A 27410-nucleotide genomic window follows, 5' to 3' on the forward strand; every position below is an offset into this window, starting at 1 on the left:
TAATACGCCATTATGGGGGAACCCTTTATTTCCTGATGTTTTTCATGATGCGGTCGCTAAGTCCTGGGATAGATTTGGTATTAAACAGCTTACTCATTTGTATAACACTGCTGGGTTACGCACGTTTTTAGATCTGCAAACATCATTTGGTCTCCCGAAAAATGTGTTCTATAAATATCTGCAGCTTAGGGATTACCTACTAGGATCTAAGGGGATAAAACAACCTACGGGCTCAAATTCATTGCAATATATGTATTCAGACTTAAAATTGACTATTAGTAAAGCATATCAGATACTTTCCCAAACTTGGGAGGATGATTAATCTAAGATAGCACTTAAATGGACTGGGATATTGGGCCAAGCTGTTAACTCGTCTGAGATAGAAGAATCAATGGAGAATTTGAATAGCTCGGTTCACTCTATCAACCTTAAATTGCACAGTTTTAAACAATGTTTATGCTTTACTATACACCGGAACGTATAGCTGAATGGATAGATCCTACCAATATAAATACAAATGATAAATGTAAATGTGCCAAGTGTGGAATGATAGCTGCAGATATTTTACATATGTTTGTTACTTGCCCAGATTTTGCCGCTTTCTGGAAGGAGATACGAGACTTTAAAGCTGATCATTTAAGCATCGATCTTTGCTTAGCAGAGAAAGAGATTATGCTTGGTTATAAGGCAGATATACCTCTTAGATTAAGATCGCTAATATCAATAATGCTTGTAACTGCACGCCTTTGTGTTGCCCGTGCTTGGATATCTAAAACTCCTCCTAGAACTTTTGAATGGTGGGCAGCATTAAGGGATATCTTAGAAAAAGAAATGGCTATAGCTAAGGGCAGAGGCATACGGTCAATGAAGAAGTTCTATCGTAATTGGGGACCTTTGATAGATTAAGTTAGGATGATTATCCACTTTTGTAAATTTTTTAATTTTTTACTCTATCTGCTTACTTATTGATTTAAATATAATGGCATCTTCTTTTGTTCCTGCTGTTTATGCACTTATCAATGTATGATTATGTTTCATGCATTATGATGATATGATTGCTTTGTTATTACAATGCTTACTCTCCAATAATAATTTTAAAAAAAGGTACTCTACTGGTTAAATTCACAACTAAGCAGTAGAACAGTTTCCAAATGCTTATATAACATCAAAGGAATTCACACATTCAATGAGTTACCCTAATATTTCTTCTAAGTCCATCTGCAACCATAAAAAACATCATGCAAGTTAAAACTGCAATGTGATGAGTAAAGAATAAGACGATCAGGAAATAAGTTCAAGGCACATGGATTATTATACCACCAGTCTTTCCACTGTACAAATATACAACTCCTATGAGGACTCCTGGAATAAAAGTTTAGAGTGGATTACGGGGTAAGTGGCACCAATAGGATCAGTTTTTGTATCATTAGGCAGTTGAAGAGGATCCAAATAGCAGAGTCAAATATGAAGAAGGTCCACTTTATCACTGGTTGACTCTCAGGGAGAAAGAACTTGGAAAGAAAAGCTCACAAACTGAAAATCATTCAGGACTCCTTTCATCTCCTGTTTTATCCGTTTAATTGACTAATGAAGTCAGTTCAGAATAGAAAACTTTATTCGATCATCATCAAATAAGATCATAAAAGTACATAAAAAAAACAGGAACACGCTTAGAGTTACACCCATAACCAGCATGCTGTGACATTTCAAACGTTCCAGGAATACAAAAATTATTTAAAAGATAATAAATTCATTATAAAATTCAGTCTGTACATACACAGATACCAAGTTAGGATGTAAGTTAAAATAGGTTATAGTTAAAAAATAAAGGGAATCTAAAACAGTAAACACCAAGGCCAATTAAGATCCCAGAGTCTTTCTTGTTTTCACTCAGGCTCATAAAAATGACGCTACTGCAAAACAAAGTAGAGGGTGGGGAAGTGACTTAAAAAAATACAATGCCACACTACATTGTTTAAAATTGTGGGGTATGATGTACTTTTTCTTTTCCCTCTGATAAAATCCATAGAATAATAATAAATGGAGGTCTGATTGAGGAGAGTGCTTAAACCTTTTTGCTGGGGACCCTAGTATCAAAGGAATCACATTTAGGAAAAGACGCAATAAAATGAATTTGTGTTGCGATAGTGGAACATCCTCTAGATAGAAGTATCCTCCCTCTAATATGGAAGGAACTAATTGATAGGTGAGAACTGACTTTTTGCTATAGTTCTTCTCCCTAAGAATATATTGAGACATCAATGTAAATGTATCCACTAACCTTTGTCATGACGTCAGTCTACAGACGGCTGGGTCCTTAAATACATCTTTCATCCCCATCGCGTTGAGTTCTAATTTTACATTGTTTAGCCATCTGATCCTTTTATAATTTTCTAATCTCAGACTGTCCCTTATTATATTTTGAGTTAAGGACACTGTGTCGTTACGCCAGATGGAATGCCACAACAAAATCGGGGCTAGTCTGATTACGTCTGTGATGTTGGATAAAACCAACTCCATGTGTAGTATGTAATCTGTGGAAGAGACACCAGAGATTTAAAAAAAAGTATTCTCAGTAGATTGGAGTCAATCCACTTGGGCCATACCCCAGACCCCAGCCCCGACAAATGATGTCAATTTAACTTTGGGAGGGAACCCAAATCGTCACTGCTGACTTTTAGTTTTTCTCACAGAAACACACCGTTTTCAATTAAAATCAATGTTTTTTCTGCCTTTACATTGAGGCCACTGTTTGTTTTCCCTGCTCTTATGCGCCATGTATTGCATGTTGTGTCTGGGAAGGGATATCAATGACTTTAGCCCTGCCCTAAACAGAGTAGGGCTACCGCCAATGTGAACAGGCTGTACTGTGACAGATGGCCTGCTGGGTCAAGAGTTGTCGAAGTGGATCTGCTGTTGGTAACCAAGTTTTCCACACACTTCTAATTGCGATGGGGGAACCACAGTTTTTGTGCACAGGAGTTCTGCTTAACCATAAATAAGTCTGAAAGCCTCCTTCGATAACTTCCTTTCCAGGAATACTATGCTTGTCCCAAAATGTTATGTTTATGTTATGTTATGAAAGAACTGCTGGTATCAGGATCAGGTCTCAATGACTATGGCTCCTGTATTAATGTCAAGCATTCCACACAATTTATCAAGGTCTCATGGCTTATGCAAAATAATGACTTTTTCTCCCTTACAGTGATCCTGATATCCTATTAGTTTTCTATCCCAATTTCTGTTCTTGTATGAATCTGTGTACCTACCCTTTCTACATTTGGCACATGCACCCTTTTATGGTAATGTCACTGTCTTTGATTTGAATAATGTGCTGCAGCCGTATTCATCATCTTCTATATTATATAGTGTTTGTTTACCCTAACTGTGTCATTAGGCTCCTTGGCTTGAAAGCCTGAGTATTAAATAGCGTTGAACTTGGTCATTGCAAAACTCAGGAAATCACCTCCAGAATTAGGCACAATATCACAGAGGTGACCCAGAAAACATCCCACAGTACTCCAAATGAGGCCTCCAGACCAAGGCACATCAGTGATATGAGGCCTCTAGAACTGGTCACAGCACATTTACACTGGATTACAGAAAGGAGCACAACACTGCAGATGTGGCTTCCATAGCTAGAGACAGTTCTCCAAAAAGGCTTACCCGAGCTCACACAGTCCACCATGTGAAGATTCAGAACTGTAAACTACACAAATTCCAAAAGTAATCTCATGAACTGACTATGTTACTTCATATGAGACCTTGGGATGTCACGTAATATGCCAGGTTTGGCATAAACAATAGATCAATTTTCTACACGAGGCATTAAGATCTCTATACAGTGTTTTAAGTGCAGGACTAGACAGAACATTACAGATGAAACCCCCAGAGTAAAATACAATTTGCCTGTTAAGGTCTCTCAAACATGGTACAACATTCTAAATGAGGCCTCCAAAACTGAATGTGTCTCTCGAGATGTGGCCGCCAGAATTGAACAACTAAAATGGGATGAGGCCATCTTATCTGTACACAATACACATTAGGTGACATCCAGAACTGGAAATAAATCTAGATGAGGCCTCCAGAACTGGGCTCGACAAACCAAATATTACTTCTAAAAGTAGCATCAGTACACAAGTGAGGCTTGACACAATAACCCAAATGTAGATTTGTGTGGTCAACACAATCACACCCATGAGGCTTCAAGACCTAGACACAATATTCCAGAGGCGAACAAAACATTCCAGTTGAGGACTCCTGCACAATCTGTACACAATAAAATAAAGGCACCCTCATAAACATGTACTCAATAACCAGACACAGCGGCAAAGATATTAAATATCTGATAGAACACGAAGTGTTGGCAATAAAATAGGTCTACAAGCTGAATGGATGCAAAGTCTCATTGTTCTCCCTCATGAATCAGCCAGACAGGGTCTTGCAATCTACTGAAAATGGAAGGTTTCAGTCTCTTATAGACAATGGTTCATCAAACAGTCCTACAGGAACCACAGACCCCAGTCTTCATGCCAGCCAGCAGTACCAGTTATGAAGCACTGGGTTGCTTATGCTGGTTCTTTTGACAGACGTCCCAGTCAGGGCCCTACCCTCCAGCAACTGTAGACCATGCACCCATGTGCTTCCCAGCGTGCCCAAAGCCACAGGCTCCACAGTTGCTCTGGCGATGCGTAAAAAATCCCCTCACCGCCAAGTGTACATGACATGCCTGGGGAAGCTGATCTCACAAACCTGTCGAAGGAAGACACCAGGGCCCTGACAGTTCTAATGAAGTGGACACCTTATTGCAGAAAAGGCCACCCTAACACCACATCTGTAAACCCACAGAACCGGATGAACTATATACTTAGTCTAGATGTGGTGTTCAGAACTTGACACAGACTCCAGATATGGCACCTAGAGCTGAAGACTATATTCCAAATGTGTCTTTAAAAGTAAGCACATAACGCCAGGTGAGATAGACATACATATATATAAATGGGCACAATACCTGAGACACAGCCTTAGGCACTTGACACAATTTTGAGATGACCACTCCAGAAAAAGACATAATGCAACAAAGGAACTGAACATAAAACTCCAGATGTGAAATCCAGAACTGAACACTATAGGCCAAAGGTGGCCTCGAGCTCTAAACACAAAACTGTAAATGAGGCATCTCATACCGGAAACAACATGCTAAAGAGACAGTCTGCCAAAAGAGGCCTTATAAGGCAGCATGTCGTTGTTGCCATACTACTGTGTCTTATAACCTTTTCAGTGTACCTCTTTCTAGGGGTCTAAATATTTGGAATGTGTTACAGTGTCAACACACCTTTGCAAGCATTATTCTCTAGCATAACACATTACAATGTAGAAGAAACAGATTTTCTTCAGTTAACAAATATAAAAAATGTGGTTTATGGTTGGCAGAGGTATGCACCATGTCCAAGCAGTAACCACAATCCTAGTCTTGGTAAATCACAAACACACCATAAATTACCCTGAGCTCACCCTGTAGTAACTTGGCACAGAGCAGTCAGGCTTAACTTAAGAGCAGTGTGCAAAGTATTTCTGCAATGCTTCAAACAGTGAAAATGTAAAAACACCACACAAAAAGATCCCACACCAGGTTTAGAAAGATAGAGCTTAATTTATTAAATAAAACAAGACTAAAGCAACAATAATCCAATGAGTAGAAGTCAAGATATAGATTTTTAAAGATTAATTGTGAAAATAGTGCTTAGAAGCAATAAGCGTCTATGGGGTTATCTGGTTGCACTTGACTGGGGCAACGTCATGAGTTCAGGTTGACCGCAATGGAACGCGGGCTGGGTACAAGGACCACACAAAAGGCCAGATGAACAAAAGTGCCTTGATCCTGTTCGCAACAGCGAGATCTGGGTTGCAGCTGAACGATGCATCGGTGTCGATCCCGCAGTCGAGGTGATGCGTTGATTTTCTCCATGCAACAATGGCAATGTGCCAGTTCCGAAGACGAAGCACTGGCTCTGAGATGCGATGGTTTGCAAGCAAGTGTGCCGGATTTCTTCACACAGTCAAGGAAATCTTCAATCATCTTGCTGCAGTGGCGGTGATGTGGTGGTCATAATGGCGATGCGCTGGTTCAAAGTACAATCCACCAGTTCTGTTCCCACAACAGAAACAATGCATCAATTCTGCTTTTGGTGCAGAGGATGTGTTGGTCACACTGGAGCAAGCATCTGAGTCAACTTTCAATGGCCAGGCACAGGACCAGGGTAGAAGACTGTTGGAAATGACCCTTTCTGCAGGGTCACCCCAAACTTTTTGCCTTCCTCCCCCTTTTTGCTGAATCAATTTTTGCTGGCTTTACAACTCTAGGTACTTTTTTCCTACTGCTAAAGTGCATGTGCTCGGGGTCTAAAGTGTAATAGCATTTGATTTGTCCATGATCGGCATATCCTATTTACTGATAAGTCCCTAGCACAGTGCACTATATGTGCCCAGGGCCTGTATATCAAATGCTACTAGTGGGCCTGCAGCACTGAGTGTGCCACCCACACGAGTAGCCCTTTTAAAACATGTTCTCAGGCCTGCCACTGCAGAGCCTGTGTGTGCAGTTTTGATCTGACATTTTGACCTGGCAAGTTCACCTACTTGCCAGGCCCAAGCCTTCCCTTTTATTACATCTACTACGGTCCCTGCAGGTAACAGCGGTGGGGCGGTGGGGCTGGGTAAGGGGGGATTTCGGGGATTTCGGGGAACGATACTGAAAAAAAAATAATTCTTCATTTAATTTTCCCTCTGCATTGTCCCTCGAAATCACCACTTACCTGGCCCCACTGCTGTTACCTACACAGACCGCTGCTTCATCTAAGTCATCACTAAGATAGGCCCTAGTTAGCCCCAGGAGCAGGGTGCAATCTATTTAAATGGTAGGACATGTGCTTTCGAGTTTTACATGCTCTGGTAGTAAAAAAGTGCAAATTTCATTTTTAACTACAGCAAGGCCTTTCTCTGTCATAGGTTAGCATTGGAGCTGCTGTGTAACACCTTACAAGTGTAACTTCCAATTAGGAATAGATAATAGGAGTAAGTTTGGTGTCTGGTGGACTCACAATCTAAAACACATCTTTCAGTGAAGTTGTTTTTTAAATTGCAGGTCTAAAAATGCCACTTTTAGAACGTTTATCGTTTGGTTTATTCATTGCACTTGAAAGATCCACCTTATGTAATCAATGCTTACAATGTTTCAGGGTGCTGGCGGGTATCACCCACTGATCTGGAGTGTAAAAATAATGTCACTGAATGCACTGTGTCAGATCTAGCCGTTTGTCTCCCTCCGCACTCCTTTTCATCCCATGACGTGTTACACTGTTTCTCAAACAAATATAATAATGTATTCTCAAATGAAGCATTTGTGTGAATAAACAATATTCTGTTTATGAAATGTCATATAAATAGCGTACCAGTGCTCTGAAATTCATATAATCCATATTTCCATGCCCATCAAAATAATGGCAATCAAATTAGTATTCTACTAATGGTAAATTAATTTGGGTAATCTCTTGAAAGAGAATCCTTGTTTCATGAAGATAATTTCTGTTCTCAGTTATGAAATGACAATAACTTCCTGTAAAAGTGTGTGTAATTGGACATTTAGACATCCAGGTACTATTGTAAAAAAAATGACAATCAATAGTGACTGTGTGAAAAGTTGATAAAAACGTGCTTATGTTTTAAAAGCTGCCGTATGATGAGATCATGCATATGTCCGTTCCTGGGTATTTTAAACACCTGTGCTCACCCTGGGTCGGTTTTTGAAGACTTAGGGCCTGTGAGAAGTTGGCCTAGTATATGATGTTCACTATTCTAGTGAGCACCTCGCACCAGTCCAAACAACCTTTATGGTGATGGTTGTAAAGTCAACCTTATAGACCAGCTATCCTAGTGGTAGCATGGACAAAGCAGTCTTAGGCTAAAACTTCAGAGAGCATGTGAAGCAAGCTGTTTTACCATATGTAATCCCTTGAATACCAAATGAAAGGATGCCACGCAGGTTATATATAAAATATATATGTATTTATTACGAACACAACCCCTCTGAACTCTTTATGAGGTCAGAGGACAAAGCACATAACAAGTTACTTAATTATCATACAATAAGTTGCACAAAATACAGTTGAGCCCTAGGGGCGTTGCAAACCATATACTAAAATAGTGGTATAAGTACCACGTCACGAACAGGGAGTAGGCCTACGGCCTAGGGAATTGCTGGGGCTACACTGAGCTAACAAGAGTTAGGAAGCAGGAGGCCCACGGGATGCGTGTGCAGTGTCTATTCACACACGCGAGTTACCATAGGGAAACAATGGGAACGTAAGAGTTAGAAACTAGTTCTTTTAGGACACTTCCGGATGTACTAGGAGAAAGCCACTGAAAACTAGGACACTAGGATAGTCAATACCCACAGGAGCACCGGAGTGCCCACGTTACCTCACTCACAGGAGCCGGGTGCATAGGTGTCAAGTTGTGTCGGGTTTCGTCGCTGAATCCTATGGAGACCTGTAAAAAGATGCTGCAGGCGACCAGGAGAGAAGTGTCCGGTTGGATCCAAGGGCGGATCGAGGATGAAGAGTACCTGAAAGCAGAGGGGACAGAGTCTGGGTCACTAGCCAGTGACCAGGAAGGAACCAGGAAGGATCCAGGCGATGTCGCGAAGCAATCAGGTGATGTTGTGAAGCTTGACTCTGCAGCCACGTGGACCAGGTGGCGTTGACGACGACCAGGAGCTGGATACTGACTTTCCCACGAAGGATCTCGCTGTTGGCGGCGTCAGCTTCCGGTTTGGAGTCAACAGGCCTTGGCAACTGCAACCCACGCAGGAATCGAATATTCGCTTTGAGTTAGACCAGCAAGGTCTAGGGGGCTTCTCCTTTGCAGGGAAGCAGGGGCAACCAGGCAGGTGGCTCAGATTCAAAGGTTCGTCGTCACAGAGGCCATTAGCCAACGGGCAAGTAACTGGACAGACGCGTCGAGCACAAAAACACTAGCAGGCCCCACGCGGCACTCGTGGAGTGTGGAGGGCTGTGCGTCGGTGCAGAAGGTGCTCGGGCTGGGACTTCTCAATCCCCAATGCACAACTTCGAGGGTGCCTCTGAAGCTGCACAAGTAGCAAAGAGCAGGTTATTCAAGATGGCCGGTCCCACGTCTCTCGTCGCCTCCATGGGTCTCAGCTTTGTTGTGGCTGTGGATCGGGGTCAAAGAAGTCTGGAAGTCTGGCTCTTGTCAGACTCTGTGCTCGGGCTACGGCGGGAGCGTGGACAAAGTAAACCGCAGATCGCTGGATGGTGCCTGTTTGCATAGGGTGGTCACTCCTTGACCACAAAGGAGATTCTTCAGTCTTCTAGTTGCAATAGAATGTTGAAGGTCCAGAGTTTCGTTTCAAGTTTCAGTTCAGGATAAAATCTAAAGTCTCTTGACTCAGCTCCTACCTATATACCAATCTGAGGGGCTGGATTACCTGCTAGGTCCCTCCTATGGGTGGGACCAGGGAAGGGGGTGGTTACACCCCTTTCCCTTTGTCCAGTTTCACACCAGAGCTGGGGCTGGAGTGCCCCAGCAACTGGTTTGAACCGGGCTATGCATGGGACACCTTGTGTGCCTCAGGCAGTGTCTCATTTCATTCAGCCCTCCCTGCCCCAATACACTATGGCCTGTCTGGGGTGGTGCTAGCACCTCCCAAGACAGGAAACCTATTGTCCAAGCCTCCCTCGCTGGAAGGACTCCCAGCAGCAGGAGGTCAGACTTGTGTCTGTGGCAGCAGCATCCATTTTCTGATGCTGATGCTCTGGTTAACTTTAACCGGGATTAACAGGAACAGCATGTCTTCTCCCTCTAGAAGGGTGGGATGCTACCCCCGTCGCCAGAACTGGCGAGGGGGTAGTATTCCAAAGTGTATGACACCTTACACAACATGTTTTGATAAAGCCAAACCAGAGTTAGCATTTAACCGCGAGGATTATAATGCACTAAGAGTATATGGTATGGCTATATCATAGAACAGCTATAAGGACATGGTTCCGAAAGCTGCAGACAGGCTCTGCTCATGCTAGAGCTCCATCTCACATAAAACCAAGCACTCTGCCTTCAGGATTGTTAAGGCCTGCCATAGGAGTGACTTATAGGTGGATATGTGTCTATATATAATGTTAGATATAGGAATACTATATCTAAGCAAGGGGTGATTACACGACCTTGCCCCAGCTGAGTGATCAGCCAGTTGTGTCAGTTTGGATGGCCAGCCAGGGGTGGCATAATTCATGCTGCTGCCACTGGTAGGCCTTGGATGCACCTATGCCCTGGGTACCTATGGAACACTATACAGGGGCTCACAAGGGGACCCAACATCCAATTAGGTATGTACCTAAAGTACATGGAGTCCATTTTATAGTGAGAGCAGATAGCCTGGGGCCCTGAATAGCAGGATCCCAGGCCAACTAAGTCGAAAACCAGCTAAACACCAGGCAAAAAGTTGGGGGTAACCATAGTCAGATATCCATCCTCCTAAAGGGCCTTATTTAGATCTCAAGCACAAATCCGCTGTATTACGATCACCAAAGTATATAATGAGATCATAATACAGTGGCCGGGATATCCGCCACATGTGGAATGGAGTATTCCCCTCTGCCAACATCTAAATCAGGCCCTTAGTCACAATTTCATTAATGGGATTGTGTTATAAGATCATGCATATATATGCTACCAAGTGTTTAACCGTCGGTTCTCAACCCAGGTGGCTATAGGAGATTTAGTCACAATTCCACCATCCGGCGTTAAACCGTACAGTGTACTGCTGTAAACCCCAGAAAGAGGATTAGACCTCTCCAACCGTGATAATGAAACCATGTTCAAAACGAATTACATGCAAACATTAGTGCAAAAGATTTCCACTCATGTAGTGATTTAGACAATAAGGTGATGGTATCAACGTGTAAAAAGAGATTGTGTAAAGCGAAACCACTATTCAAAATACCATCAGAGCTTAAAATATGCGTGTCCTCCCTGGCGAAGTCTGAAGTGTTTCTTGTGTGCCCTCTTACTCTGCTCTGTTTAAAAATGTGTATGGCTCAATCGTAAAAAAAGAGGCCTATTTCTTGTGGTAAAGGGTCTACCTACTCTATGGTCAGCCATCTTGCAGTGAACTTAAGTGACGTAAACAAGAAGGTGCTCACGAATATCGGACAAATTTCCTGAATCGATCAACTGATAAAATGTGTTAAATGATGAAAATGGTGTAATGTGTGTGTTTTTTAAGGTTATTGTGACTAAAAGTATACAGGTGCTCTGTGGTAACACTGTGTGATCGTGTTTTTTGCCCAATAACAACTTAAAAAATATGGTTCTAGTAAAAGTAAGTGATGGCTGTGGTTGATGTTGTTAGTTGATTCCTGTTATACTACATTTTCACCATGTTATGTCGATATACATCGTTATTACATATCATGCTCACGCCAATATTACATGAAAGTCCCAAATTCTAAACATAATAGAGTCCACTTTAATTGCTCTATCACCACCCTTGTGTCCAGGCGAGTTTGTCAACTCACATTATTTTCCATTTACCAGTACAATCACTCGGCTGATATCCGTAACGTGATAAAAGGTCTTCTGGTGTGTACTCTAGTCTGTTTCATTAATCTTAATAAAAATATGAGTATTTCATCCTGTCATTTAATCCAATGGGTTTCAATTTGTTAATCTTTTTTATCTAGTATAATTTTCTCATTAGGAAAATCTTACGGTTAATGGTGTTTTCACGGACAGTCACCTGTTCTAATATTGTGAATCTCAATTGACTGACGTTTTGACCCAATAAATTGAAAAGAGTGGCTACTGATGATTTGTCATTCTTCATCCTTATCTTGCTTTTGTTTTCCGTCAACCTTGTTTTTAGTTTTCATTCTGTTTTCCCCATGTATGCTAAACAGTAGAGACATTTTAACATGTACAACACATTCTTTGTCTCACAGTTCGCCTTGGTTCTTAACTCGATATCGGTGCCTTTAAATGGGTGAATAATCTCTGATCCCTTAATTATGTTGTTGCAGTTGTTGCAATTGTAATATGGAGTGGTACCTCTGTATTTCATTTTATTGTCATTTGTTGTGTTGGTAGAATGTAACATCTCTTTAAGACTTTTGGATTGCTCATAGGCAAACATTGGTATATGATTAAATGTTTCCCTGGAATCTGATTCGGATTGCAACATCGGCCAATATTTTTTAATTAATATATTTTTTGGACCATAGTACTTTTGGTGGAGAATTTGGAAATGCATTTCGTTCTTGTAAATTCCTTTGTGCGTTGTCTGTTAATCAGTAATTCAGGTTGGCTTCTTCTTTCTACCCTCCTCACAGCATCTTTTATGATGTTTTATAAGTAGCCCCTTTAAAAGAAATCTGTTGTATATCATTGTCTTTCTCATTTCGTACATTTCTGAATCTGGTGTTATTCTCCAGATTCTTAATAGTTGGGAGTATGGTGTATTTTCAAAGAAAATTGGTGATAACTTGTGAAGTGCACCAGGTTGTTCCAGTAAATGGATTTCACAAAACTTTCAGTTTTAAGTCATCAGTTCTTGAGAATTACTTTAAAATCCAAGAAAGTAATCTGGGTATCCTATATTTCATGTGTGAATTGTATGAATTCATCAATTGAGTTTAATTCTGTGATGGCATCCTATGACAACGCTCTGGTGCCTTTCCATAGTAAAAATATATCACCAATGAACCTCAGGTACATTTTTAAGTTGAATACTCACTTGTTGCTGGCATAAATGTGGTCCTCCTGAAACATCTGCTTGAACAGATTCACGTAGAAAGGGGCTGCACAGTTTCCAATGGAAGTCCCTGTCAGTTGTATGTGATGCTTATCCTCCCAATGGAAATAACTGTGATAAAGTGTAAAATGTATTAGTTCAGTAAAAAATATTTTCACATCTTCATCTAGAGTGGAAATGGCCAAAGCTCATTCAATGGCCGCCAGGCCAAACTATGAGGTATTGTAGTGTAAAGATATTTTACACAATGGTGAATAACAACATGTTTTCTTGATCCTCAATCTTGACTTGTTCTTATTTGTTAAGAAAATCTGTGATATCTTTCACATATGATTTCATTTGTTGGGTGCCTGGTTCTAAGTATTGGTCTATAATCTTCTCTACTGGTTTGTGGATGGATACCTTTGTTGACACAATGGGTCTTAATGGTGGGTTCCTGAATAGACCATCTGGCAATATTTTTAAATGATTTTTTTGACCACTGTACATTTGGTGAAGAACTTAGAAATTAATATCGTTCTTGTAGATTCCTTTGTGTGTTTGTTGTTAATCAGTAATTAATGTCAGCTTCTTCTTTCTACCCTGTTCACAGCATCTCCTATAATGGTTTTTGGGTAGCCCCTTTTTTAATTTTTTCACATATCATATTTTTTCCTATTCCATAGGTTTTTGAAATTGCTGTCATTCTCCTGATTCATAATAGTTAGGAGTATGGAAAGTATTTTTTCAAAGAAAACTAGTGAAAATATGTTCCAGTCTGTGGATTTCACAATGACAGTTTTGAATCGCATGTTCTTGAGAATTACTTTAAAATCCAAGAAAGTAATCTGGGTATCTGGTATTTCATGTGTGAATTGTATACGTTCATCCACTGTGTTCTATTGTGTGATAGCATCCCCTAACTCCGCTCTGGTGCCTCACCATGGTAAAAATATATCATCAATGAACCTAAGGTAAAAATATATCATCAATGAACATACTCATGAAAAGATTTGTGTAGCAAGGGGCTGCGCAGTTTCCCGTGGAAGTCCCTGTCTGTTGCATGTAATACTTATCCTCCCAATGGAAGTAACTTTGATAAAGTGTCAAATGTATGAGTTTCAGTAAAAATATTTTCAGATCCTCATCTAGAGTGGAAATGGTGAAATCCCGTTCAATGGCCGCCAGGGCCAAATGATGAGGTAATGAAGTGTAAAGAGTTTTACATTAATGGTGCATAGCAATATGTTTTCTTGATCCCCAATCTTGACTTGATCTAATTTGTTAAGAAAATCTGTGGTATCTTTCACGTATGATTTAATTTGTTGTACGCTTGGTTGTAAGTATTGATCTATGTATTTACCTATTGATTCATGGATGGATACCTTAGTTGACATAATGGGTCTGAAAGGTGAGTTCTTGATGGCCTTGTGAGTCTTTTGCAACAAATGTAGAGCAGAATAACCAGGAGTCAAAAAAATGCTAGCTACTGATAATTTAGTTATGAACATATCGCACAAATTGATAACACCTTTCCAACTCAACATTCTCTAAACGGGCGCCTCTTTTGAACAAACGTATCGTTCCAATGAATTGGAGATCAACGCTTACTTTTACAAATTCATGACAATTCTGGGATTACATCACTTTTTTGACAACATTGTAGAGGAACAAAAAAACAAGAAAGAGACTAAAGGGTACCTTAAGAGCTTGAAATCCAAAAGTGCATTTCAGGCTCCAATGAGTCACAAGACGTTAGATACATTTGAAACCATGGTAAAGACACAAATTACGAGCATGTTTCAATGCAAGAAACAAAGTAATTCCAATTTAACCAGCAAGGAACTAGGGACCATCAAACAAATGGCTAGAGATGAATCCATAGAATTTTGCTTGGCAGACAAGTGAGGATCCTTAGTAATCATGGATAAACAGTTTTATGTGGCCCACGTGAGAAGTCATATATCTGACACATCAACATATATGACCATCGAGGAAAATCCTACCAAAGAATTTACTAATACGCTAGAAAGCATCTTAAAGAAGTGGACCAAGGACCCATTATTGATGAAGACAAACAATTTCTAACACAGTCTTACCCACAGACTCCTTCAATACATATACCATTCTGTGCCTCTGTCTGTCTCTGGAATGCACGTCTGGGGTGGGGGGAAGCTGGGTTTTGTGCATTTCCTCTAGGCAGTCACACACAAAGGGAGCTGAGGTGTGCCCTGCATGTCCTGATGGCCCATCATCAGGCTGATATGTCTTCCTGAGCTAGAGTGAGAGGGAGGAGCTGACACCTAACCCTGAATAGGGATATGCCTGTCCCCACACAAAGAGTTGCATACCCCCCTGTACTGTGCCTGAAGCTAAGACCGGAAAGGGCAGAATCTTATTCAATACAAAGACTGACACTGTATACTGAGAACACATCTGGAACTGAGGACATTACCAAGAAGTAGTGCTGTTGTACTGTCAGGAGGCACTGTCACTTTGCTGCTTGCAACAATAGCGAAGAATTGATTGGAACCAGTGCATTTCTCAGCGATATTAACATATCGCTGCTGCTTCCTCTGAAGTCATGGACATCACTCGCTGACTGTGGGATGCAACGATCCTGACATACAACGCAGCCCCAACTTTGCTGACACGGCACCTACGAATCACTGCTGCTGTGTGAGTCTCAGACACTGCATCGTTGACATTTACGTTACACCGTCCCTGACTCGACACATTCCCAGCCTTATGCCGCTTGGTGGCAATGCATCGCCTACAGTCCAGCGGTACGACACAATACCTCGGCCCGATGAACAGAACTCTTGCCATTGACACATCAATGACGTTGGCTGACCATGGAAATGCTGCATCGCCTTCGACAGCGACACATCCCTCCCTTTTTCAATGTTTCGTCCCTGAGCTTCGACGCATTCAAGTTACTGTTAGCGGATCTGTGTGACTCTGTATCCGGCCTGTGCTCTGTAGCAGTCGGACTTAACTTTTGTATTTGCTCTTGTTAAGCATGACTAGATAGCCCTAGTTGGAGCTACTGATTACTAAGCACTGCATTTTGATTTAATCTTGCAAAATTCATATCTTGACTTGTGTATGGTGGATTTTTATTGTTTTGGCCTTGTTTTACTCAGATAAATATTGACTATTTTTCTAAACTGGTGTGGAGTACTTTTGTGGTGTTTTCACTGTGTTACTCTGGGTGGGTCCACATATACTTTACACATTGCCTCTTTAGTTTAGCCTGACTGTTTTGTGCCAAGCTACCAGAGGGTGAGCACAGGTAAACTTTTAGTGGGTACTACACTTACATTGTCTAGGATTGTGGTTCCTGCTTGGACAGAGTGCATACCTCTGGCAACAAGAAACCCAATTTCTAACAAAGACTGTTATGTCCCTGAGTCTTCAGCTCAGGAGGCTACTCAGCCAGCCCGTGGAGTCCCTCTGGGTTTAGTAATGGAGGTCCAGTCTTTTACCTATTTAGAGAACTGCAGGCAGTAGGGCAGCAAAGCAAAGCAAGGCAGAAGTCTTCTAGAGCAGCTGTCCAACACAGGGGCAGTCCTTAAGCTCAGCAGTTCTCTCTGGCAGAGTGGTTCCTGGTCCCGATGTGTACTGAGTTGGTAGGGTCAGAGGTCAGAACCTATACCCAGTTGCACCCTTGAATACGGATGACTTCAAAGAAGGGTCTTTAAAGTATACAGAAGTACTTTCTTCCTGCCCTGGCTCCAGACTCACTATAGTGGGGTATGCAGTCCTTTGTGTGTGGAAAGGACACAGCCAAATCAGGTGTAAGTGTGAGGCTGTGCCCAACTCCTCCCTCCCATCCTCCTAGGAAGATCCCAGAAGTCACACTCAGGTTCCCTTTGGGTGTGGCTGTCTAGAGGGAATATACAAAGTCCAGCTGTCACCCAGCACAGCAAGTGATCTAGGACAGTCAGCAGACACCAAATGCCTTAGAGCAGGAAAATGCCTAGCTTTCTAAAAGTGTTAGTTTCAGAACAGTAACAACAAATTCTACTTTACCATTAAAGAGGATTTATCATTACCATTTTATAGTTACTAAACATGACAGCTCCACTTTCTCTCAATTAGGAATTACAGCGTATTAAATAAAATAAGGAATCCCCAATTTAACCAATGAGAGGGGTAGGCATCGCAGTAGTGAAAAACTGGTTTGGGAGTTTTTCACTACCAGGACATGAAAAACTTAAAGACACGTGCCCAAACTATTAGTTGCATAGCACCCTGCCCCATGGACTACCTAGGGACTACCTTAGGGATGATGCATATGTAATAAAAGGGGAGTTTTAAGGCTTGGCAAGGTGTATTAAATGCAAAGCCAACATTGCAGTGTAAACTGCACACACCGGCTCTGGAATGGCAGGCCTGAGACATGCTTAAGTGCTGAACAGCTGAACAGCCTCAAGTGCAATTCCGATAAGTCCGAGGTACTCTTCTTCGGCTGCGACACGGAGCCCAGCTGGCAGGCCTGGTGGCCCATCGATATGTTCCCTCCGTCCTGCTCTTCCCCTATGGCTAAGAACTTGGGGGTTAAGATGGACAAGGGGCTGACGATGAAAGCCCAGATCCTTGGGGTCACCGGCACCTGTTTCGGTCTATTAAAGATGCTGCGGAGGTTCTTGCCTCTTTTGTCGGAGGAGCATAGGAAGCTGACTGTGCAGGCTCTGATAGGCTCCAGGTTGGATTATGCCAACATTCTTTACCTGGGCCTACCAGAGTACCTGTTGCAGCGGCTTCAAGTCGTGCAGAATGCGGCGGCCAGGGCCATTTTTGGTCTAAATAGACGTGCCAGCGTTTCGGGTCTATTGCTGACGCTGCACTGGCTACCCATCCGCAAGCGGATCGCCTTTAAGGCTATGACTTTGGCCTACAAGGCTCTCCATGCTGTGGGAGCAAAGCATCTCCAAAAGAGGCTGGCCTTTTACCATCCGGCTCGCTCTCTGAGGTCAGAATCTCTACTCCTGGCGGTTGTCCCTCGAGTGAAGAGAGCGCGCCTGGGCGGCCGTTCCTTCAGCTTGCTGGCTCCACAGATGTGGAACTCGCTTCCGCTCTCACTTCGGGGGGCTACTAGTCTTCTTGACTTTAGGAGAGGTCTTAAAACCTGGTTGTTCACCCAGTAGGCCTCCCAGCAGTTCCTTTTTTTACTTGTTTGCTCTGTACTCTCTTTTTTTTTACTGTGTTATGTTATTGTGAATCAGTTCTCCTTACCTAAAGCGCCGGGACACTCTTTTTGAGTAACCGTTGCGCTATACAAAAGAATAAATAACATAACATAACATAACATACTTGAGTTGGTGGCACAAGCAGTGCTGCAGTACCACTAGTAGCATTAAATTTACAAGTCCTGGGCACATGTAGTGCACACTACTAGGGACTTATAAGTAAACTAAATGTGCTGTTTGTGAATAAATCAATTAAACATTGTTTAGGGGAGAGAGCACATGCACTTTAGCACTGGATAACAGTGGTAAAGAACCCAGAGTCCTAAGCCAAGAAAAAGATATCAGAAAAAATATAAGGCAAGCAAGCAAAACGTTTGGGGAAGACCTCCTTTAGGCTGTCAGGTGTGTCAACAAACTAATACATTATTCTAGGCATTGATTGACTTTTAGCAGGGGTTCCACCAGCAGTCAATCAATAGTTCTCCAACCTGTAAATGAGGAAGAGAAACCTTGGGTTGTGGGGTTGTGAGCTCCACAGATTTGCCACTCTGCCAACATTAAACAATGCTCTAAGTGTCTTCATAGAACTTGCGTACCCAATGTCTGGTGAATTATAAATGATACTTTTGACTATGACCCTCCACCCTTGTTTTTCTGAAGGTGTCCTGCACCATGTGGCTAAATTCAGTGTGTTATAAATCATTAAGGAACAGTTATTAGTCGTACTTCAGTCCTGTGACACTTTACTAGGCTTACCTGATAAAAAAAAATGCTTAATAGCTACTTTTCCAATAACTACTTCACCAATAACTCAACATATTTATAAATGCTCACACAGTAGTCCTCATGGTCACCCAGCATCAATCGCCTCACTATTGTGTTTTGTAGATAGGGATTTATGTATGATTTACATATAGAAGTGCCTTAACATGGTAAGTTTAACAGCAAGAACAAACATTGAAAGTGCCTGTGTGAACCCTTAAAACATTTTTTAAATCAGTAAGATACTCATTTCAGTCTTAAGACCTGATTATGATCTTGGCAGGCGGGTTACTTCATCACAAGGGTGACGGATTTCTCGTCCTCTGAAATATAAATACACAGGACACAATGGTATTTATATTTCGGAGGATGGGATATCCATCATGGTTGTGACGGAGTAATCCGTCTGCCAAGATCGTAATCAAGCCCTTAGATCTTCTCTATCCATGTTGCTATTTGATGAGGATTGTGTTGCTAACCCATCCTCCATTCACTAAAGTTAGCCCATCTTTTCTCTTTGCTGGGTACATTTTAACCCTGCATTTTCTAAGCAGCACTAATGTTTTTTTTTTACGCCTTTCTCTTTATTTCCACTTTAAATGATTTTTTTTACGCTGTTCAACGTCATTGGCTGACTCTAGAAATTGTATATATGCATCTCTTGGTCTGATTTTGTATAGCTTATGGAAGTTTTCTCCAGAGAAAAGACGGCCTTAAGCCAAAAACAATCTGTAGTACTGCCTCTCAATAAAACGCCACCACAGTATGCTGATGAATGGAGTTTTATTCTTAGCAACCACAACCCCTGGCAGCACCAGGACAATTATCCTCAATAGAACAGTGGAGATCAAATCCTCTCAAACATTCTATGTTCCACATGCAACTGTGCCTGACGTTGAAGGCATTGTTGACATCACCACCCAAACTTTCATAAATCAGGCCCTCTATGTTAATTTATTTTGATTTCTTAGTTTAATAAACTCATTTTGTGATGCACTTATGGAGTCTTAAAAAATGACAGAGCCTTTCTATTTACCCACGTCTTCATTCATCACATGGAATTATTTTCTTACAAATGTTGTTCAGCAAAAATATACTTTTCAAATTAAATATCTTGATTGTTCTTGCCCATCGGTTACCATCCCTCAGGATGGAACTTTAAGATTACTGATCTAAGGTTCGCTAACACTTCTTTATTTGAAATGTTTACGAACCTTTTGTTCCAATAAAGCGAAAAGTTGCTTTCCCCTTGTATCATCAATTTTCTTGAAGTGTAAGATCAAATAATTTGCCAGCAACTGTAGGACTTATCTGTAAAAACATATTTTAAACTCAAACTTTACTCCCACTAGGTTTCCTCCTACATTGTGAGTGGATTTATATTCATGTGCTCTAAACTGTAATTTTTGTCAGCTGGTTAATTTGCCAGTTTATTGCTTTGTACGTAGTGAATTACTTTTGTCAATTCTTTTTCACCAAGATGAAATATTTTTCCTGTGGAGAATCCCTCTGTAGTAAGGAGGTCCACGCAGATAAGATGAACATTCAAGAAGCTTTATTGAGGATAGGTAAAAGTACAACAAATAGTTATGTTCTCAAGAGCAGCCCCACCGGGAGCAGCCTGCCTGCTGCTCAGCCCATGCTCAACAGTCACTTCACCTCACAGTCACCCAACATTCCGAGGCACATCATGACTCCAACCTTCTATTGAGCACACAGCACAAACACTGGCTTAGCAGGAGGTGTAAATCACATAACATTAACAAGAGCAGGATACTTCACCCTTCCATCTTTGCACCACTCGAATATGCCACGGAATGCATATTTTTCTCACCCCATCTACCCACAGACTCTAATCTTTTGTGTAGTAGTTTTTTTTTTGGGGGGGGGGGGCACTTGAGTGGGTAAAAGAATCCAGTGAAAATATTTTGAACGCTCAAAAGCTTTGTGGTCGTTTACCACATTTCCAATGGACGTTCTCCTATCCCTCCCCAGGGAACACCCATGTTCCCTTCCCCTCTACCCTTAACCCTAAACTCATTGGAGTGCAACATATTTCATACTTGCAAATTCACTGTTTCAAAGACACTATATATATTTGTAAAATTCCACAAATGCTGAGTCTGCAAATCAGGGTCTGGCATTATTTGCATTCAATCCTAAGCGTATCACCCATGGTGGCTAAGAATCTTGTTTTTGCCATTGTTGATATTTTTTGCAGTACTTTCTCATTCTCACCTTGTCCCTTGCTTGGTGGTTTTCCCTAATTTAAAGTCTGATATTAACTGTTTTTCAATACATCCCTAAAGTATTTACCCATTGTCCCATCCCCTTTCATTACTTATCTTCTCTCCAGGGTGTGTGGCCATGTATAGGTCTATTAAAATGGCATGTTGTACATCAACAGGTTTGTGTACCGACTGGCAGTGATGTTGATTTTTCAAGTATTGATTCTAATAAACATTTCTTTGCTGCATCTTGTCAGTGATTAGGACCTTTTAACGTGCTCAGAACATTTGTATCAACTCTGAACTGAAACAATGCTTCTCAGTGGCCGCCACTAGAGCTTGGAAGTCCCTGCTCCCGAACTAAGGAAACACATCAAGCTCATGAGCTTAAAGAAGCATCTCAAAATAAACCTCTTCTGACAATTTCTAGCCGGACCCACACAAATGTCCTCCTGGTGTAGCTCTGCTCCCCAGCATGCTGTCTCAGATTTATTAAAAAATCGGGCAATGCAGTACTGCATGAAAATACACATTGTTGCGTTGCTTGATGAGGAAGACAACTGCCCAGCAACATATTTTCTCAAGAACAGCAATCTGACTCCGTCAGTGTCACTGTGATGCTAAAACTTGAAACATTTGAAATTGCAAAAAAACTAGTGCTGACATTACTTTCCCACAAAACTGTTTATCAATCGTGGTCACGAAACTCATTTAGAGTGATCTCTTTTTATTTGCAATTTATATTTCATAATACTTTTTACATTTTTGCTGAACCTGTCAAAATCATAGGAGCAACAAACAACATACAACACAATGAATAAGTCAATTTGCTAATCCACACAAGTAACAAAATAAGTTTTGTATCACATACAATAAAACATGAAATCTGACAGTGACATTTTTCATAGACAAAAAAAAGACCCCCACCCAAAAAAGTAAAAAATAATTTGTCCCAGTCCTAAATTTTGAAGAAAAGAGGAGCCGGTATTTGATTATAACATTAATGCAGGATTCTTCAATAAACGTCAATTCCGATTCATTTGTTTTTTTCAGCCTATTTTTCGTTGATGAAAAATGTCACTGTCAGGTTTCATGTTTCGTCATATGTGATACAAAAATTAGTTGTGTGGGTATCAAATTGACATTCGTTGTGTTGTATGTTGTTAGTTGCTCCAATGTTTATGACAGGTTCAGCAAAAATAAAAATGCATTATGAAAAATAAGTTGCAAATAAAAAGTGATCACGCTAATTGATTTTCGTGAACATGATTGACAAATGATTTTGTGGTAGTGAAATGTCAGTACTGTTTTTTTTTGCAAGTTTCAAATTTAAAAGTAGCCTGGCCATGCTGACAATAAATTGGCCCAACCCCTCATTCATTTAAAATCCTCCAACATTAAATTCTGTGTGTAGACAAACACCCACGGGTAACACACATAAACTAAGGGGCAAATTTACAAGCCTCTTGTGTGACTTTTGTGCCACTGTTGCGATGCAGTTGCGGCGTAAATGTTGCGGCCAATTTACAACGTAAAGCATCTAGGGAGAGGCGTCACGTTGTAAAGCCCTGCGTCACATTATACCTGCGTCAGGTATAATGTATGCAGGGTAGGCGTTCCCATGCAAAAAGCCATATAGAATTGACCCAGTGAAATCTAAAACATTTCACTGCGTCACTCTATGCCTTCACTGAATCAAAATCCCTACGCCTGCTCAGACCAGACGAAAGGAATGGCCCAGGGCTTTTTGAATGGGACTCACCCATCTATTGTGGCGCATTGCTGGAGTTGCATCACTTTCATGAGCAACTCATGCAATGATCACTTTTGCGCCAACAGATGCATCAGAATTTCTGACGCATCTGTTAATCCTTGCGCCATGGAGCACTGTATTGTAAACACAGTGCATCAATTTTGACGCAAGGACATTTGGTGCTGACGCAAGGAAACTGACGCATCTATGCAGATGTGTCACTTCCTTGTAAATCTGCCCCTCAGTTTTTTGCTGAAATTATACAGTACACATGGAAATAGCACAAGTTATATAGCTTCCCATTGTTTACTTCTTGTCTCATTAGGTGCTAGAATTCCACGCAAAGGAAAGCCACACTATATTAGTTATTCTGGCTCTGTGTAAATTCCTACTGGTATTTCCACTGTTCTGGGCCGACTTAGCCATAATGACACCGGGCGTTTCCCCAGTGGGCTGCCACGGTGGGGGCCAGTTTTAGACCCCTGGGGGGCGTTTTTGATCCCGGGGCCGGTTTTGCAGCATAGCTGCAATATCGGCCCCTTGTAACAAAAGCTGCACAAAACTTTCCTACTGCTAACAACCCCCCATTCCCCTGCCCCCGGGGCTGGACGAGCTCTATGCTAAGGGTCGGTTTCGGTTCCCAGTCCGGCTCTGGCACTGTTTCAGCATTGCAACATTCACTTTGCCTGGGATTTGAACTATGTGAAGCAATGATATTTAAGGTTCATTGACAGAGTATGGGAAACAGAAATATCATGTGGAATATTGAGGACCACAATATTAAGAACGTGAGTGGTTATAGGTAAGTATAATTTACTATTTTTAACTGCACATCAATGTACCATCACGATATACATATCAAGTCTATAGATGTGGAGTTATATATAGTAAAACTTTGCTTACCTGAAAAAACGTACCTTTGCAATAGTTGTGTCCTCGATATTCTTGAAACAATATTTTGGTCCACAATATTTCTGTTTCTGATATATTTGTCTAAATACCAATATTTCAGTAATGCATTTGCATCAGTTTTCAGTGCTAAAATCATTTTGGCAGCGAAAGTTGATCAACATTGCCATTTGCGCCACTTTGCGCTTTGCGTAGCACACTTTTGCATTGTGTGAACTCCTATATTGACGTTTAGTAAATTTGAGTCCCTGATCATTGCCTTGTTCGAGCCTTGTTTAGAACTGTTAACTCATTGCCAGGCCAGGCTTTATGGATTTCCATGTTTCATATAAAGCGCTCTAATACCACATAGTCCAGGTGCTCTATTTTAGGATATTAAATACATGAATATTAAAAGGAATACTTCTGTGTTGGTGTGCAGTTTTTCAGCTTCGTACTTGAAGCAAGATCTTTGCTGAAAAAAATCTTAACTTCACAGACACAAATTTAAAGTGTTTTCGTACACACACTGAAAAGATGTAAACTTTGCATGCAAAATTATGGATCTGCACATTTGTGTGTGTTGCGGAGTGAGTAAGAACTACAGCTTCCTCACCTGTGTGGAATGTTCCGTAGTTGTAAGTGGTGATATGGGTTGCGGAAAATTGAGCTCCCAAGGAAGTGGTCCACATAAATGAGGCGAACACCAACTTAGTCATAACTTAGGGGTTATCTGCCAACACATGAAATACTTGTTTCTCACTTCCTTGCACACAACTTTCTAATTTGTAACCCAAGAATAAGGAGTTAAAAAAATTATGCAAAGGCAACTTTACATCTTCATTTCCTATAGGGATGTAGGAAGAGAAACTCCTCCTACAGACTATTATTTTCCATGTGAAGAAAGAAATTAAAAAATGTGACCTGTTAATTTACCATAACTGAGCATCTGAGGAGTTTCCAGGATATAGACATTTGATTATCTAATGTTAGGAAATACACGTGAGGATCAGAGAAGGGAAAAAAACGATTTTCCTACTGTAAGCCTTGTGCTTCAGTGAAAGGGAGTCTAAATCTCTGCAAGTCATAGGCTTATGCCAATTACTGCAACATTTCCAGCATCTTTGTAATTTGCGTTGTGGAAAAACTTGAATGGTTATGGAAAAAATAATGTATGACTTATTAAAAAATGTGAAAGTTGAGTGCTCCATTAACGCCTTAACCGCGGGGGTAATTCCGCCGTGGTGCGGGGGGGGGAAAGGGCCGCGCGCGGCGCCGCGGTGCTCATGACGAGCCCAGCTTGTCATGAGGCACAGTGCAGCTGTGCTCATGACAAGCTGGGCTCGTCATGACTCCGCCCACTCCCGTAAAACGTCCGCACAGGCGTGGAATTCGCCGCACGGGGGAGTGGCGCGGCCATTATGACGAGCCCAGCACGTCATGAGCACAGCTCCACTGTGCCTAATGACGCGCTGGGCTCGTCATCAGCAGGCAAGGGGTTAAAGACAATAGAGCAGCAGCGGTTTATGTAAACTGATATAGGCCCGCTTCTATCAACATTTTAATGCCCTAATACACAGCCTATGATGTTCTCTTTCCCCTGCCTCTCGGAAATACATTAATTAGTACATTAATTAGGCTTGGGTGAAAGCAAAAGGGAAACGCCATGCGGGAGGACACATGCAACCTTCACCCATCCTTCCTCTGGTAGCTTAGTGTCACTGGGGCTTCTCAGCTCCTGGTTCTCCCTGGCTTGGCTAATCTACAAAAAGCAGTTCAGCCAAGCCGTGGAGATCCATGGTCTGAATTACACCCCCTTTCATAGCTCTTGCAGTGAGAGCTGTGGCTCGGCGCTTGACTGTTAACTGTGCAACCATCACAGCAAGAGCTGTGAAAAAAGGCTTCAGGAGTTTCAACCCCCCTCTGGCTCTGAAAGACCTTTGTTTTCGAATTAGAACATTCTGCCCTCAAGGCGCGGAATGTTCTAATAGCTTTGAGGCCCGCCGTAGATGGGCTATTCCGCTCATTAAAGGCCCACTCCCTTGTTAAAGTCCCTCTCCTTTGGCTCAGGCCTTTAACGCTGGAGCAGGCCTTTAATTTTCAGTATAGCCAGCCCTGGCGGCTATAATGAACATATGTTTCAGTGGGAGAATATCAATCTCTGTGCTTAATTTGAACCAGTGGTTTCTTGTGCTCGACACCAGAACTAAATTGTCAACATTGGCACTTCTGACAGTTGCCACATAGTGGCGCTGTCCGTCTAATTTAGAGACAAGCACAACTACAGTTGTTTATAAATTCAATATACATTAAAAATTACTAATAGCTGCTTCCAAAGCCTTTCATATAGCTTTAGGAGGCTGAAAAAGTCAGAATTGTCATACTTGTAGGAGTGTGGAAGTTAGTGGTGTTGTTAGTGTAATTGGTAGCACTGACAGCGCCAATAGGAGGTGCAAGTGGAAGTGGCCTCCTGACGAGGGCACTGTCACTTGTGTTTTTTACAAATTAAGCACTGAACAAGCTGCGGTTGTAGCCAGGCATTTCGTCATGCATTACATAGGCCTGATTCCAAATGAGGTGGTACATTTTGATCCCTGTGCAAACCCATGTTTGAAGTGGAATGAATTCTGACATTTGCTGCACTGCTATATTTTATGGGTGAATATTGTAAGTTCACAAATTTCCAAATGTTCCATCTTAAAATCATGCATTTTATTCTGATATATATGGAATTTGGTGTGGAAAATACCAATTTCTACATGGAATTACAAATGTTCAAGTGGAAAATACACTATAAGAGGGATTTACCCCCTGTGAGATGGCATTTGATGGCAAATACCCCACGCTTTCATGTTCCACTTGGAATCAAGCTTTATGATTTATAAATATACCACACATATCTAAACCACCTACCTTAATAAATTTGAAATTTGAGACTTTGTAGTAGGACTTTCAGAGATCGATCTCTTTGTTTTCTCAAAAAATAGCTCCTGCTTTGGATCTGAATCAGGCGAAATGGACCCATGCTCACTGCTACTGCTGCCAATAAGCTCTCCATGCATGGGTAAAGGGAGAGACGAACTGCGACTGTAATCTGGCAGTAAAAAATCATATATGTCATCAGTACAAATGAATCGGTGATTTATTGAAACAAACTGCAGCATTAATACATGTTCTCCCCCATGTTTACCTATTCTTCTTGTAAAGTTATTTTGTATATCATACCACACTGTAATTTGAGCACAACCCTTTAAACAGAAGCAAAAACAAGTTAAACTTAAGCTTAAAAACAAGATAAAAAAACCATGATGTAATCTGTCAGCAAGATGTTACATTTTCTAGAGGGATGATGTTATATAGGAAATCCAGAGAAAAACAGGACACGCCAAAGGTAAAATCACGCCTGAACTTTACACTGAGTGCAAAACTTGACAAGTCACAGAATGGATGCAAATCAATAGAAGTGTACTTCTATGCTCAAGTGATAATAAAATTCCAGACAAAAGACTATAATGCGACAATAAGAAGTGACTGTCATGAACAGTGCCGCTCCACCATCACCACCTTTTGATCCACAACAGCTCATGTTTTCCTGAAGCAAATAAAAACAATACTCCAAAATGGAAACAACAGTATATACTAAAGATTAAAATAAGAAAATTGTATTGGAAAGCCAGTATTAAATATTATCTTTTCTTCACACTGCTACTCTACATGTGTGAGCTTCAAGTCAGACCCACACCTATCACACTACTGTGAATCATATTATCTATCACATCCCC

General features: G+C 41.3%; 1 protein-coding gene across 2 annotated transcripts in view; it reads right to left on the minus strand.

Moving 5' to 3' along the window:
- Positions 1-27410, minus strand: part of MAP3K15 (mitogen-activated protein kinase kinase kinase 15) — a 1227172-nt gene that overhangs the window by 139458 nt on the left and 1060304 nt on the right. Inside the window, exons 21-22 of one of the 2 annotated variants that reach the window (XM_078657885.1) lie at positions 26542-26722; positions 12806-12934 (exon numbers count right to left, since the gene is read on the minus strand). In XM_078657885.1, coding sequence (XP_078514011.1) covers positions 12806-12934; positions 26542-26722 — 310 coding nt within the window. The remainder of the gene's footprint in view (positions 1-12805; positions 12935-26541; positions 26723-27410) is intronic. The other variant, XM_078657886.1, reaches the window with a different exon arrangement.

This window comes from Lissotriton helveticus, chromosome 8 (genome assembly GCF_964261635.1).
Source record: "Lissotriton helveticus chromosome 8, aLisHel1.1, whole genome shotgun sequence".
NCBI lineage: Eukaryota > Metazoa > Chordata > Amphibia > Caudata > Salamandridae > Lissotriton > Lissotriton helveticus.